The sequence below is a fragment of the Carcharodon carcharias genome, chromosome 29 (genome assembly GCF_017639515.1).
Source record: "Carcharodon carcharias isolate sCarCar2 chromosome 29, sCarCar2.pri, whole genome shotgun sequence".
Taxonomy (NCBI): domain Eukaryota; kingdom Metazoa; phylum Chordata; class Chondrichthyes; order Lamniformes; family Lamnidae; genus Carcharodon; species Carcharodon carcharias.
In genome coordinates, this window is record NC_054495.1 from 1,619,260 (window position 1) to 1,636,042 (window position 16,783).

A 16,783-nucleotide genomic window follows, 5' to 3' on the forward strand; every position below is an offset into this window, starting at 1 on the left:
CCTGGTCTGGCCTACATGTGGCTCCAGACCCACAACAATGCCCTCTTAAAAAAACAAGGGCAGTTAGGGATGGGCAACAAATGCTGACCATGTCCCATGCGGAAATAAAGAAACATTTAGCTTCTCATCTGAAAGGCAGCATCTCTGACAGTGCAGCACTCCTTCAGTACTGACCCTCCGACAGTGCAGCACTCCCTCAGTACTGACCCTCTGACAGTGCAGCACTCCTTCAGTACTGACCCTCTGACAGTGCAGCACTCCCTCAGTACTGACCCGCTGACAGTGCAGCACTCCCTCAGTACTGACCTACTGACAGTGCAGCACTCCCTCAGTACTGACCCTCTGACAGTGCAGCACTCCCTCAGTACTGACCCTCTGACAGTGCAGCACTCCCTCAGTACTGACCCTCCGACAGTGCAGCACTCCCTCAGTACTGACCCTCCGACAGTGCAGCACTCCCTCAGTACTGACCCTCTGACAGTGCAGCACTCCCTCAGTACTGACCCTCTGACAGTGCAGCACTCCCTCAGTACTGACCCTCTGACAGAGCAGCACTCCCTCAGTACTGACCCTCTGACAGTGCAGCACTCCCTCAGTACTGACCCTCTGACAGTGCAGCAATCCCTCAGTACTGACCATCTGACAGTGCAGTACTCCCTCAGTACTGACCCTCTGACAGTGCAGCACTCCCTCAGTACTGACCCTCTGACAGTGCAGCACTCCCTCAGTACTGACCCTCTGACAGTGCAGCACTCCCTCAGTACTGACCCTCTGACAGTGCAGCACACCCTCAGTACTGACGGGGGTGCTCTGTGACCTGTAACCCCCCCAGCAACAACGTGGAACCTTTGTGATCTCAGTGCGCACTCCCTTCATGCTCAGAGCCTGGCTGAAAGGGCACAGAGAGATTTGAATCAGCCTCGATCCACGCCATCATTTTGCTTCCAATTAACACCTGACAGCACGTTATCGAGAAACCCACTCACAGGCACACTCAACCAGACACTCAGATAATAATTGGGTTTATTAAGGAACAAATATGTTTGGAATAAACCAATTACAGCCCTTAGCAGCAGACACTCAAATCAAAGGCTCTTCAGATCCATAATTAAATTTGTGCTTGATAACGCTATAAAAACTACTGGCTTCCAGAATATTGCTTAATTAAATATTTAAACCTGCCCGGTTTTTGAAAAAAAGGCTTTGTTTCAATTTCCCTCGCCACTCGCAACCATCCGAATATTGTCTCTCTGTCCCGCCGCTCCCTCTCCGTCTCTCTCTCTCTCTCTCTCTCTGCCCTGCTAGTGGTTTCAGTACAGCTGTGCATGCTGGGATAGCGCACCCTCCATTGTTGACGCCAGGCGGAGGGCACGCTGGGGCTGGGCAGAATTGGTAAGGGTGTGATGCAAGAGCAGGCGTCGTGTGGGATTTCATGAACACAATGGGCCGGAACTGTCAGGAGGGGCTGAATGGCTTTCTGTGCCCCCACAATTGTTTGACTAAGCTGGGAAATAAAACACGAGATGCTGGAGAGACCGACTGAGGAGCCTTCGCACTGGGGCAGAGGTAGGGGTCGTGGTCAGGGCACCTGAGGCCTGGATTGGGAATAGCGTGCCAGCGGCGGCTGAGGCGCAGTGGGTAACTCTATCGCCTCCGACCTGGAAGGTTGTGAATTCAAATCCCACTCCAGGACTCGAGCACAAAAATCAAGGCAGACACTCCATCACTATACTGAGGGAGCACTGCACTGTCGTAGGGTCAGTACTGAGGGAGTGCTGCTCTGTCGGAGGGTCAGTACTGAGGGAGTGCTGCACAGTCGGAGGGTCAGTACTGAGGGAGTGCTGCACTGTCGGAGGGTCAGTACTGAGGGAGTGCTGCACTGTCGGAGGGTCAGTACTGAGGGAGCACTGCACTGTCGGAGGGTCAGTACTGAGGGAGTGCTGCACTGTCGGAAGGTCAGTACTGAGGGAGTGCTGCACTGTCGGAGGGTCAGTACTGAGGGAGTGCTGCACTGTCAGAGGGTCAGTACTGAGGGAGTGCTGCAATGTCAGAGGGTCAGTACCGAGGGAGTGCTGCACTGTTGGAAGTCAGTACTGAGGAGGGGCTGCACTGTTACAGAGTCAGTGTTGAAATAGTGCTGCAATGTCAGAGGGTCAGTACCAAGGGAGTGCTGCAATGTCAGAGGGTCAGTACCGAGGGAGTGCTGCAATGTCATAGGATCAGTACTGAGAGCGTGCTGCACTGTCAGAGGGTCAGTACTGAGGGAGTGCTGCACTGTCGGAAGTCAGTACTGAGGAGGTGCTGCACTGTTACAGAGTCAATGTTGAAATAGTGCTGCAAAGTCAGAGGGTAAGTACTGAGGGAGCGCCGCACTGTCAGTGGTGCTGTCTTTGAGATGAGACATTAAACTGAGGCCTCGTCTACCCTCTCAGGTGGGTGTAAAAAATACCACAGCCACTATTTGGAAAAAGAGCAGGGGGGATTTCTCCCCGATGTCCTGGTGCCAATATTTAACCTTCAACTAACATCACGAAAAACCGATGATCTGAATCATTATCACAATGCTGATTGTGGGCTCTTGTGCAAATTCATTGCTGTGTTTCCTGCATTACTACAGTAACCACGCTTCAAACACAGTGCGTAATTGGCTACAAAGAACTCTGTGACATCCTGAGGTGGTGAAATGTAATAGAAAAATGCAAATCTGTCTTTTCAATTCCTGTCTCAACATCATTTTTGGTGAATCCGAATTTACTTTTTAAGGAGATTTTGAAATGAGAAGCAAGGTTGAATTTCTACAGCATCCAGTGGTTCTCAATCCTCAACACTCAGCTCCCTCTCAGTAATGACCCTCAGACAGTGCAGTGCTCCCTCAGTACTGACCCTCTGACAGTGCAGCACTCCCTCAGTACTGACCCTCCGAAAGTGCAGCACTCCCTCAGTACTGACCGTCCGACAGTGCAACGCTCCTTCAGCACTGACCCTCCGATAGTGCAGCGCTCCCTCAGTACTGACCCTCTGATTGTGCAGCGCTCCCTCAGTACTGACCCTCCGACAGTGCAACGCTCCTTCAGCACTGACCCTCCGACAGTGCAGTGCTCCCTCAGTACTGACCCTCTGATTGTGCAGCACTCCCTCTGTACTGACCCTCTGACATTGCAGCATTCCCTCAACACTGACCCTCCGATAGTGCAGCGCTCCCTCAGTACTGATGCTCTGACAGTGCAGCACTCCCTCAGTACTGACCCTCTGACAGTGCAGCACTCCCTCAGTAGTGACCCTCTGACAGTGCAGCACTCCCTCTGTACTGACCCTCCGACATTGCAGCATTCCCTCAGCACTAACCCTCCGACAGTGCAGCGCTCCCTCAGTACTGATGCTCTGACAGTGCAGCACTCCCTCAGTACTGACCCTCTGACAGTGCAGCACTCCCTCAGTACTGACCCTCTGACAGTGCAGCACTCCTTCAGTACTGACCCTCTGACAGTGTGGTGCTGCCTCAGATTGGGAGTTTCTGCCTATCTACTCTATCAAGGTCCCTGGTGATTTTGAACACCTCTATCAAATTCCCTCTCAACCCTCCCTTCTCCAAGGAGAATGGTCCCAGCTTCGCCAATCTACCCACGGAAGTGAAGTTCCTCATCCCTGGAGCCATTCTCGTGAATCTTTTCTGCTTCCTCTCTAATGGCTTCACATCCTTCCCAAAGTGTGATGCCCAGAACGGGACACAATATTCTCGCTGAGATCGAATTAGATTTTTTACCAACACTCACTATATCTGTCTTCCTTTGGTACAATGAGAGCTCTGTTGACAACAGGGGTCCCAGATGGTGGGATTCTCTCAGTCAAATAGGGTGGAGTCTGCCAGGAGTGTTATGGTGGGAAATCGAGCCTCTATTTTCTTGTTCTGGATTTTTAGCCTCTCTCCTTGTCACTGGCTGAACGGGTTATTCCTTCCGACTGATGCTGCTGAAATGCACTTGGGCTCCTGTCTTAATCTCTGCTGCTCACCAGCAGAAGCTAATTAATGTTTAACCAATCTTTGCCCTTTCTGCTATCCAGCTCGAACACTTCCTGCCTGGGGCGCCAAACATTCTTCATCCCCATCAGTGTGAATACGCTGCCTCTCTGCTCGCTCGGCTTTAACTCATTGCTACCCGGGCGATGCAACCATTTTAAAATTCGCGCCTTGTGTTCAAATCCCTCCATGGCATACTCATTCCCCTCCCTACCTCTGTAACCTCCTCCAGCCCCTGCAACCCTCCCTATCTCTGCAACCTCCTCCAGCCCCCTACAACCTCCCTATCTCTGTAACCTCTTCCAGCCCCTACAACCCTCCCTATCTCTGTAACCTCCTCCAGCCCCTACAGCCCTCCCAATCTCTGTAGCCTCCTCCAGCCCCTACAACCCTCCCTATCTCTGTAACCTCCTCCAGCCCCTACAACCCTCCCTATCTCTGTAACCTCCTCCAGCACCTACAACTTTCCCTATCTCTGTAACCTCCTCCAGCCCCTACAACCCTCCCTATCTCTGTAACCTCCTCCAGGCCCTACAACTCTCCCTATCTCTGTAACCTCCTCCAGCCCCTACAACCCTCTCTATCTCTGTAACCTCCTCCAGCCCCTACAACCTCCGTATCTCTGTAACCTCCTCCAGCCCCTACAACCCTCCCTATCTCTGTAACCTCCTCCAGCCCCTACAACCCTCCCTATCTCTGTAACCTCCTCCAGCCCCTACAACCCTCCCTATCTCTGTAACCTCCTCCAGCCCCTACAACCCTCCCCATCTCTGTAACCTCCCCTATGCCCCTACAACCCTCCCTATTTCTGTAACCTCCTCCAGCCCCTACAACCCTCCCCATCTCTGTAACCTCCACTAGTCCCTACAACCCTCCCTATCTCTGTAACCTCCTCCAGCCCCCACAACCCTCCCTATCTCTGTAACCTCCTCCAGCCCCTACAACCCTCCCTATCTCTGTAACCTCCCCTATGCCCCTACAACCCTCCCTATCTCTGTAACCTCCTCCAGCCCCTACAACCCTCCCCACCTCTGTAACCTCCTCCAGCCCCCACAACCCTCCCTATCTCTGTAACCTCCTCCAGCCCCTACACCCGTCCCTATCTCTGTAACCTCCTCCAGCCCCTACAACCCTAAATATCGCTGTAACCTCCTCCAGCCCCTACAACCCTCCCTATCTCTGTAACCTCCTCCAGCCCCTACAACCCTCCCTATCTCTGTAACCTCCTCCAGCCCCTACAACCCTACCTATCTCTGTAACCTCCTCCAGCCCCTACAACCCTCCCTATCTCTGTAACCTCCTCCAGCCCCTACAACCCTCCCTATCTCTGTAACCTCCTCCAGCCCCTACAACCCTCCCTATCTCTGTAACCTCCTCCAGCCCCTACAACCCTCCCTATCTCTGTAACCTCCTCCAGCCCCTACAACCCCCCCTATCACTGTAACCTCCTCCAGCCCCTACAACCCTCCCTATCTCTGTAACCTCCTCCAGTCCCTACAACACTCCCTATCGCTGTAACCTCCTCCAGTCCCTACAACCCTCCCTATCTCTGTAACCTCCTCCAGTCCCTACAACACTCCCTATCGCTGTAACCTCCTCCAGTCCCTACAACCCTACCTATCTCTGTAACCTCCTCCAGCCCCTACAACCCTACCTATCGCTGTAACCTCCTCCAGCCCCTACAACCCTCCCTATCTCTGTAACCTCCTCCAGTCCCTACAACACTCCCTATCGCTGTAACCTCCTCCAGTCCCTACAACCCTACCTATCTCTGTAACCTCCTCCAGCCCCTACAACCCTACCTATCTCTGTAACCTCCTCCAGCCCCTACAACCCTACCTATCTCTGTAACCTCCTCCAGCCCCTACAACCCTACCTATCTCTGTAACCTCCTCCAGCCCCTACAACCCTACCTATCGCTGTAACCTCCTCCAGCTCCTACAACCCTACCTATCGCTGTAACCTCCTCCAGCCCCTACAACCCTCCCTATCTCTGTAACCTCCTCCAGCCCCTACAACCCTCCCTATCGCTGTAACCTCCTCCAGCTCCTACAACCCTCCCTATCGCTGTAACCTCCTCCAGCCCCTACAACCCTCCCTATCGCTGTAACCTCCTCCAGCCCCTACAACCCTACCTATCTCTGTAACCTCCTCCAGCCCCTACAACCCTCCCTATTGCTGTAACCTCCTCCAGCTCCTACAACCCTCCCTATCGCAGTAACCTCCTCCAGCCCCTACAACCCTCCCTATCGCTGTAACCTCCTCCAGCCCCTACAACCCTCCCTATCTCTGTAACCTCCTCCAGCCCCTACGACCCTCCCTATCGCTGTAACCTCCTCCAGCCCCTACAACCCTACCTATCTCTGTAACCTCCTCCAGCTCCTACAACCCTCCCTATCGCTGTAACCTCCTCCAGCCTCTACAACCCTCCCTATCGCTGTAACCTCCTCCAGCCCCTACAACCCTACCTATCTCTGTAACCTCCTCCAGTCCCTACAACCCTACCTATCTCTGTAACCTCCTCCAGCCCCTACGACCCTCCCTATCGCTGTAACCTCCTCCAACCCCTACAACCCTACCTATCTCTGTAACCTCCTCCAGTCCCTACAACCCTCCCTATTGCTGTAACCTCCTCCAGCCCCTACAACCCTCCCTATCGCTGTAACCTCCTCCAGCCCCTACAACCCTACCTATCTCTGTAACCTCCTCCAGCCCCTACAACCCTCCCTATCGCTGTAACCTCCTCCAGACCCTACAACCCTACCTATCTCTGTAACCTCCTCCGGTCCCTACAACCCTCCCTATCTCTGTAAACTCCTCCAGCCCTTACAACCCTACCTATCTCTGTAACCTCCTCCGGTCCCTACAACCCTCCCTATCTCTGTAACCTCCTCCAGCCCCTACAACCCTCCCTATCTCTGTAACCTGCTCCAGCCCCGACAACCCTCCCTATCTCTGTAACCTCCTCCAGCCCCTACAACCCTCCCTATCTCTGTAACCTCCTCCAGCCCCGACAACCCTCCCTATCTCTGTAACCTCCTCCAGCCCCTACAACCCTCGCTATCTCTGTAACCTCCACCAGCCCCTACAACCCTCCCTATCTCTGTAACCTCCTCCAGTCTCTACAACCCTCCCTATCTCTGTAACCTCCTCCAGCCCCTACAACCCTCCCTAACTCTGTAACCTCCTCCAGCCCCTACAACCCTCCATATCTCTGTAACCTCCTCCAGACCCTACAACCCTCCCTATCTCTGTAACCTCCTCCAGCCCCTACAACCCTCCCTATCTCCATAACCTTCTCCAGCCCCTACAACCCTCCATATCTCTATAACCTGCTCCAGCCCCTACAACCCTCCCTATCTCTGTAATCTCCTCCAGCCCCTACAGCCCTCCCTATCTCTGTAAACTCTTCCAGCCCCTACAACCCTCCCTATCTCCGTAACCTTCTCCAGCCCCTACAACCCTCCCTATCTCCGTAACCTCCTCCAGCCCCTACAACCCTCCCTATCTCTGTAACCGCCTCCAGCCCCTACAACCCTCCCTATCTCTGTAACCTCCTCCAGCCCCTACAACCCTTCCTATCTCTGTAACCTCCTCCAGCCCCTACAAACTTCCCTATCACTGTAACCTCCTCCAGCCCCTACAGCCTTCCCTATCTCTGTAACCTCCTCCATCCCCTACAAACCTCACTATCTCTGTAACCTCCTCCAGCCCCTACAACAGTCCCTATCTCTGTAACCTCCTCCAGCCCCTACAACCCTCCCTATCTCTGTAACCTCCTCCAGTGCCAACAACCCTCCCTATCTCTGTAACCTCCTCCAGCCCCTACAACCTTCCCTATCTCTGTAACCTCCTCCAGCCCCTACAACCCTCCCTATCTCTGTAATCTCCTCCAGTGCCTACAACCCTCCCTATCTCTGTAACCTCCTCCAGCCCCTACAACCCTCCCTATCTCCGTAACCTTCTCCAGCCCCTACAACCCTCACTATCTCTGTAACCTCCTCCAGCCCCTACAAACCTCCCTATCTCTGTAACCTCCTCCAGCCCCTACAACCGCCCAAGATCCCTGCATTCCTCCAATTCTGGCCTCTTGAGAATTCCCTGATTTCCATTGTTTTACTATTAACGGCTATGTCTTCAGTGCCTGGGGCTCTAAACTCAGAATCGTGGGCGACACATGATGGAGTTTATTTTTAAATTCATTCACGGGATGTAGGCTTCGCTGCCTGGGCCCAGCATTTATTGCCCATCCCTAATTGCTCCTTGAGGTGGTGGTGGTGAGCTGCCTTCTTGAACCACTGCAGTCCCGTATGGTGTAGGTACACCCACTGTGCTGTTAGGGAGGGATTTTGACCCAGCGACAGTGAAGGAACAGCCAATATATTTCCAAGTCAGAATGGTGAGTGGCTTGGAGGGGAACTTCCAGCTGGTGGTCTTCCCATCGATCTGCTGCCCTTGTCCTTCTAGATGTTAGCGGTCGTGGGTTTGGAAGGTGCTGGTGCCAATCAAGCTGGGCTGCTTTGTCCTGGATGGTGTTGAGCTTCTTGAGTGTTTTGGGAGCTGCACTCATCCAGGCAAGTGGGGAGTATTCCATCAAAGACTCCTGACTTGTGTCTTGTAGATGGTGGACAGACTTTGGGGAGTCAAGAGGCGGGTTATTCGCTGCAGGATTTCTAGCACCTGAGAGTTTGAGGATACTTGTGACAACATTTGAAACTGACAAACTACTATGGCCACAAGGTATTCAAATTACTTTGTCTGACCACATACAGACACACACACACACCCACCCACAATGTCTTTAAGTGGTTGAAATAAACAATAATACTCCCTGTTCCCCTGTATGTAGGTTTGCAATGATTGTATATTTTACAAATTGGTCCTATGCAGAGATGACACCAGTTTCTACGTGTGTAACAGGTTATTTTTACAGCATTTTAAAATGTCTGATCCATGTTACAGCTCTGGTCTCCAGCTCTTTCTCCAGCGTTGTTACTTTTCCCTGAGTCCACACCCGGGCTTAACTAATCAAGCACAGTGAGCACCAAAAGTAACAGACTCATAATCAAACACAGAACAACTGAACGCTACAATAACCATTGTTGATCCTTTTCTTCCTGGTCCTCTCTACGAATTGTTAAGAAAAGCTGAAAATCTTTCCAGTCACGCACCTGAGATGTGTAACGTGCTCAAGGGGGCTGAATGGGCCTCCCCCTGTCCCTGTGTAATAGGCACGAGGGGGCTGAATGGCCTCCTGTCCCTGTGTATACCTGACTCGGGCACCTCGCACACTGCGGTCTCTGACAGCCACTTACCCAGTACTGTCACCACGGCAACCTGGTGATGGGTGTCCTCAGAGTACAGCTGACAGTAATAGCCTCCTTCGTCCTCCACACGGATATCCGACAGGGCAATGCGTAGCTGCTTGTGAGTGAACGAGACGAGCTGGAAGCGTTCGTCCTTGAGAGCTGAGGGGTAGGAGATAGAGAGAAAGGTTAGCGGTTGTGCCCAATCAGAAAGCAGCACTGTCGTACCGTGCGGTGCTGCCCCCCTCTGTTGCGGAGGTGTAAATACAGTTCGTCCATTCATGGCTGCCTCCAGTTGAGCGTGTGTTTGGCTGACGAATGGAGTTGCCAACCCTCCAGGATTGGCCTGGATTGTGAAGATCAGTCTCCAGGGCTGACTTTGCTGTGTCTGAACCCTGGAGAAAAATCATCGGGACATTGGAAAAAAAGTTGCGTTTTTTTCTGCCCCTTTTTCTATGAGCGTTTCTCTTTCCCAGATGTAAAGACTTTGAAAATGGAAGAGAGGGCTGTTTGGCTTTGCGTTCGAGGGTTGCCAACTGTGATTAAATGTATTCCTGGAGGTTTTATCACATGACTTGCGCCTCCCCTCTCCCGCCACCCAAGCTCCAGTCATTAATCGGCCAGCACATCCATCCTTGTGACACACTGTCTTCCTACGCCAACTGGGTTATGAGCCTTTCTGCTTTCCAATTAGTGCAGGAAGATGGTACAGCGCTGTCTCCTCTTGCGGGAGGATCTAGAACGGTGGTGGGGGGGGTCACTGTTCAAAACTAAAATTGGGTCGCCCAATTAAAACAGAGATGAGGAGAAATTTTCTCTCTCTGAGGGTCGTGAGTCTTTGGAACTCTCTTCCTGAAAAGGCGGTGGAAGCAGAGACTTTAAGGCCGAGGTGGGTAGATTCTTGGTAAGTGAAGTGGGGGATAGGTTATCGGAGGGGGGGTAGGCGGGATGCAGATTTGAGGTTACTTGCGAGATCCGCCATGATCTTATTAAACGGCGGAGGAGGCTCGAGAGGGGCCGAGTGGCCGAGTCCTGCTCCTTGTTCGTGTGTCACAAAAATGGAGGTGTCGGCTGACTCATGGTTGGTTGTCGGGTGGGCGGAGGGTGGAGGGGGGGGGGGGTGGTCGAAGGGGGCAGGTCATGTGATGGAACCTCCAGGAAAACATTTAACCACAGTTGGCACACCTCGAACACCAGAGGTGGCAACGAGGATGCGGTTGGGGGGGTGGGAGGGTCACAGGGCGAACGATGGGGGGTCGCGAGCTCCAAGACAGCAATGGCGGCTGTGGAGCGGAGACTGAGGTTTCACAGCTCTGGGATTCACTCCAAGATCCCCTCTTAAGCGCCCGCGATCTTTGGGGGTTTTTTTCTCAGCGGACTTGGTCATAATGATAGAAACTGTGAAGACGGATCGCTGCCAACAGAGACTGCAAAATGGCGGGTGTGTTAGGTTACTTTAGGGAATAAAAATAGGGAAGTGTCGTTGCAACTGTACAAGGCATTGGTAAGAGTGCACCTGGAGTACTGACCATAAGACCATAAGACATAGGAGCAGAAATTAGGCTATTCGGCCCATCGAGTCTGCTCCACCATTCAATCATGGCTGATAAGTTTCTCAACCCCATTCTCCCGCCTTCTCCCCGTAACCTTTGATCCCCTTACCAATCAAGAACCTATCTAACTCGCTCTTAAATACACTCAATGACCTGGCCTCTACAGCCTTCTGTGGCAATGAATTCCATAGATTCACCACTCTCAGGCTAAAGAAGTTTCTCCTCATCTCTGTTCTAAAAGGTCTTTCCTTTACTCTGAGGCTGTGCCCTCGGGTTTTGTCCCCTTACTTGAGGAAGGATGTAGTTGCACTGGAGGTGGTTCAGAGGAGGTTCACTAGATTGATTCCAGAGATGCAGGGCTTGTCTTATGAGGAGAGGTTGAGCAGTTTAGGCCTATACTCGCTAGAGTTTAGAAGGATGAGAGGAGATCTAATTGAGGTACATAAGATGCTAAAGGGGATGGACAAAGTAGATGTGGAGTGGATGTTTCCCCTTGTGAGGCATTCTGAATGAGAGGCCACAGTTTTAAGCTAAGGGGTGGTAGATTTAAATCAGAGATGAGGAGGAATTACTTTTCTCAAAGGGTCGTGAATCTGTGGAATTCACTACCTCAGAGTGCAGTGGATGCCGGGAAACTGAATAAATTTAAGGAGGAGATAGACAGATTTTTAATTAGTAACAGATTGAAAGGTTATGGGGAGAGGGCGGGAAATTGGAGCTGAGGCCGAAATGAGATCAGTCACGATCGTATTGAATGGCGGGGCAGGCTCGAGGGGCTGAACTGCCTACTCCTGCTCCTAGTTCTGATGTGCGTATGCCCCTGCCATTTGAACTCTTCCCCCAACCACACAGCATCTTTCCCAACACCCCCCACCCACCACTACCACCCCCCCCATCCCCCGCACCCCCCCCCATCCCCCGCACCCCCTCCCCCAGCACGCTCCATTCAACAACTCTACCCCACCCCGACACCCCCCGCCACAATTTTCACTCTGCTGTCGGGTCACATCAAGTGCGAAGCATTGAAATGGGGTCACGAGGGTAAAATGTTTGTGAAAGGTGGAGTTAGGGACCAACAAGCAGCGTGACACACTTCTTGGATCTTCTAAAGTCAATTCTGAGGAAGTCTGAATGATCTGAAAGCTCAGTGAGTGTGTGTGCACATCGTGTTGAGGAACACAGTGAGCCATCACGGTGAGCTATTGGATAAAAACGGCACTGAAGGTGCGTTTGGGGAAAATGGGGGGGAATTCAGCCCTAACAAAGAGGACTGGGGCTATCACACAAAAAGGTCGCACGTTTGTCTGAAAGCGAATCAAATAAGAGATGAGCATAATGTGAACGTATTCCTCACAATGATGGGGCCAAATGCTTTTGAGGTTGAGTCTAGCCAATGTTGCCAGTGGGACTCCAGTGGTAGGGGCTATTCTGCAGTTAATGAGACTCTGGGCTCAAATTATGGCTTGGCTATTGAGCTGGGAGTTGCGTTCTGTCAAAGGGTGCAGTTGCCAAGTGAGACTTAGTTGCAGATTACATTCTCGACTTAAAGAAACTCGCCGTCACTGTGGATATGGTGCAAACTTAAGAGATTTGTTTTTGGGAGGCCCAAAGAGCAATAAAACCCAGGCCAAGGTTTTGAGGAAAGGCAATAAGCTGATGTGGAGGGAGGCCTATGATGAAGTCACCGTCATAGAAAAGAGAGAAAGAGAGAGATGCAAATTGCGAGAGAGTTCTTTTCCTGAACGAACAGGGGGGTCCACCGGATTTCAGTAGGATCCAGGCCTTGACAGTCATCTTCACAGTCTCAAGAGTCAGAAATTTCGATGCTACCATTGCCATGGTAGCCACCAATCTTCTAAATGCCCCATTTCCAGGTAAAGTGCTATGCATGTGGTGAGGAAATCCATTGATCTGTGAGTCCCCGTAGGGATTGTAATATTTTAAGGTGCAGCATGTTCCAATGGCTCCTACCTAGTAACAAGGGTGGGAGCCTATGGGTGTGTGTTGATAGGTTACTAGATCAGTTCAAGGGTCAGTGAAGAGCAGTTTAAGGGTCAGCCAACTTTAGTCAGCTTTGAGGGTGCCAGCCAAGAAGTGTCACAGACAAGACAGGCAGAGGTTCCAGTTAGGCTAAATTAAAGAGGGAGCTGCCGTTAACAGATTGTCTTCATACTGTGGGGCCTCTGGGGTAAAGGAAGGTACCCCTTTGGGAGTGGTAGTGACTTTTGGAGAGAATTCCAAGACAGGACCTTCAAAGGTGGAGACTGGAAAACCCTGTGAGAAAGATAAAGTTTCAGTGAGATTGGTTGACTAACATCTGTGTTGGTTCTTGAGAAATCAAAGGACTCTGCCTTGGTTGCATGTGTCATTTACTCTGTAGGGCACAGAGTGTGTGTCCGACCACAGTTTGCCTGTTACTTCACATGCACCTCATGTTAAGCCTGAATGCTGGAGTATAAGGTTTACATATATTGTTTCACTTTTCTAACTTTGTACAGAAAAGGTGTCTTTAATCTCAACCTTTAACAGCTTTGAACAAAACGTGACTGGTCCCTAACCGGGGCTCTCCCCACATCCCGGGGTCAGGCCAAGGATCACAACATAAACTGGGAGAGGGGCTCATCCAGGTCTGTAACATTATGGGGAAGGTCCAGGCAGCAAGCAACAATAGGGGAGACGGGTAATGCTTCAGGTCGTGTTGAAACTCCAGGCACCGCCATGCACTGGGTGTGGGAAGGCTAATTCAGGAGTCCGGAAATCCTCAAATGCTAGATGTTGGGACAGGGAGTTGATATTACTGAGCACGGGGGTCAAGGGTTGTGCTCAGTTGGAGAGCAAGAAAGGACAGCACAGGGAAGCTGAGAATAACAGGACCGAGGATTCAATTCCAACGCCCCACGGTGCAACTGAATGTCGAGAGATTCACAAATGACTTTCATTATTGATGGAGCTGCACCAGTTATATCTGGGAAGGAGAGCTCACAGGGTTTGATCAGTTCCAGTCCCTCGCACGGAATACTGACCCATTACTCCAATAACAGTATTCCAGTGCTGGGTCAGGTTGGGGCTGAATCACGATGATATACCCTATAGCTCGCCACTGACAGTCGTGGGAGGGGGAAATGAGCTCTCCTGGACAGGAAAGGGGGGTGGTTTTGCTTCAGATGATGCGGTTATTTACAGTAAAGATCGGTCTGTCATCGAGGGAGTGCTCAGAGGGCCCAAACTGATCCTGGAGTAAGGATAAGTATTGCCACCAGCAGGATATTAAATGCTGTAAATCAGCAGGTCATGTCGATCCGGACCACTCTTTCTAAACTCTCCCCTGAAGCCTGATTCTAGCCACTGAACTACCTGGGAAATCACATAACACAAGTGACATGCCAGAGAAATTACTGAAGGAGCTCGCAAAGGTCTTAAAAGGTTCAATGGGGAGGGAGCAAGAGTGCGAAGATGGGACATTGCATGAGTATTCCACACGCAGAGCTGAACTGGGGTGTAGATAAAAGGCCGTCTCCCGTGGGCATTGAAGAGACATCATTTTGGCCCCACGTTTAGAGAGAGAGATGGATGGAGGAGCTGCGTCACAGGTGGTATCAGTGCGAAAGCAGCAAACAAGGGAGTTATTTTCGGTGTCCGAGGATAGATAGAGACATTGAAGAGGCAGTGGGAGAGCGTGTCCCAGAATGAGAAATGATCGCGTCACTCCACGGTTAAACAGGAGAAATTCATGGGGACCAGGACAGGTCCATCTCTCTGGGGCGGGGAAGGGGGAAGGAGAGTCTCATTTCAGCTTAAAAACAGAAAATGAGTTTTTCCAGCATTTTCCGTTTTTTATTTGGTTTTAAATTTCAGGTTCCAGCGTTATTTTGCTTTTTTTAAAAAATCTTCTTTTGGTCAAGAGCTGTAGCCAAGCGGATTGATGCTGAGTCCACACCCCAATACCACAAGTGCCAAAACCACTGAGCTTCTGAGGAGTTGGGTTTGCAATTTATGGGTTTGTCGGGGGCTATCGGTGTCAGATAAGTGGCCTCAGTTTAGGTTGGACTTTGAGCAAGAATGGGGTCAAACACGTTCTGAGACCACCATGTCACCCAGCATAAAATAGTGCTACAAAGGAAGTGTGCAGGTTGTGAGAGAGGACCCTCCAGACTTACTTGCCAAGTGACAAGGGAGGCAGTAACTTCCACGCTTCTCTTTGGTACAGGCTGGAGAACCTTCTCCTCCCTTGTGGAATAACTCCCCATCTACAACAGGTTGCTCACCTTCCCAGTTGGGTGTTTAAACAGGCTCCTCGAACAAGGTTTAGCTTGCTTAAGCCTGATGTCAATACTAAAGTAAGAGAGAAGCGGAACCAGGTGAATATGAGTCATGACACGCGAGGTATGAAACTTAAGAGAGCTCAGTGCTGGTCAGAAGATCGTGGTGAGGAACCCACCAAGAGGATGAGAAGTATGTGATTGGAGTTGTCCTGGTGAGACCAGGTGCACCCACACATCTATTGGAGACTGGAGGGAGACTCCGTCAGTGCCTGGTAGATAGTTGGCTTGAAAAGGGGGAACCTGACAAAGGGAGAGCACGGTAAACCTCCTATAGTCCAAATTCCTCCTACAGCCCATAAGACCATAAGCCCATAAGACATAGGAGCAGAAATTAGGCTATTCGGCCCATCGAGTCTGCTCCGCCATTCAATCATGGCTGATAAGTTTCTCAACCCCATTCTCCCGCCTTCTCCCCGTAACCTTTGATCCCCTTACCAGTCAGGAACCTATCTATCTCGGTCTTAAACACACTCAATGACCCGGCCTCCGCAACCTTCTGTGGCAATGCCTTCAGTCACAAGTGAAAGGCAAAAAGAAAGCAAAGGTCACAGAGAAAGCCAAAGGTTATCGGAATCACAGGGTGCACCGGTAGAGCAATTGTTGCACCATCATCGTTTGGATGAGAAATTAAAACCGAGGTCCTGTCTTGCTCTCTGGGGTGGGTATAAAGACCCCACACCCGCTATTTGGAATAGGAGCAGGTGAGGTGGTTGGGGATGGGGAGGGAGGTGGTTTTCTCTTCGATGTCCTGGGGGCCAACATTTATCCTTCGACCAATATCCCATTGAGAAAAGAAGCGGGTTCTCCAGCCATCACCACACTGTCGTTTTATTTTGCCGGAGCTTGCTGTGCGCAAATTGACTGTCACGTTTCCGACATCACAATGGCAAATACACGTCAGAATGAAAGAAAATAATAATAACCCAGTTGGCTGTGAATCGCTTCGGGGATGTCCCGAGGTTGTGATAGAAGTGGAAGCCTCTCATTCACTTCAAAATTGAAGTGAAGGAGGTAGATGCCAGGTTCCCATGGCAACTCGAGGGATCTGGGTCCAGCAGTGAGACACAATCGAACGTCTCCCACACACCAACAAGAAGTCTTTCTTGCAGATGAATATCAAAATGTTGGAATCTGACGTTAATTTGAGCACTATGAATATTCAGTTCATTGTTAATGTTGCTGGTGCTGTCGCTGTTGCTGTCATGTGTGGGGGGGGTGCGTCAACTGAATGCAGCATCTACACAGCAATAAATCACACTCATCGCCCCCAGCCTGCCACTAAATACACCGCCTTCACTTGCAACTCGAGGCACTGTACCAAGGCTGAGGTGGGCGAAAGGGTTAATCCCGACCGCCAGCCACAAAGTGCCTGGGCACTCCGACTGTTAACTGAACGGAGGTGGGTGAATACATTAAGTGGGATATTGGAATCACAATTTTTTTTTTTACTGACTGTGCGAAACAGTTTGGTTCACTGAAATCGATTTTATATCTGGTGCGCTGGTCGTTTAAATAAATCATATTTAAATACCTGTGAGGGAGGAATGAAGCTGCAAGTTCCACCATCAGCCATAAAGAGGTGGG

The 16,783-nt window shown here is 51.1% G+C and overlaps 1 protein-coding gene across 3 annotated transcripts in view; it reads right to left on the reverse strand.

Moving 5' to 3' along the window:
- cadm4 (cell adhesion molecule 4) overlaps nt 1-16,783 on the reverse strand; it is a 366,170-nt gene that overhangs the window by 170,868 nt on the left and 178,519 nt on the right. For all 3 annotated transcript variants that reach the window (XM_041176801.1, XM_041176799.1, XM_041176800.1), the window contains exon 3: nt 9,334-9,486. In XM_041176801.1, coding sequence (XP_041032735.1) covers nt 9,334-9,486 — 153 coding nt within the window. The remainder of the gene's footprint in view (nt 1-9,333; nt 9,487-16,783) is intronic.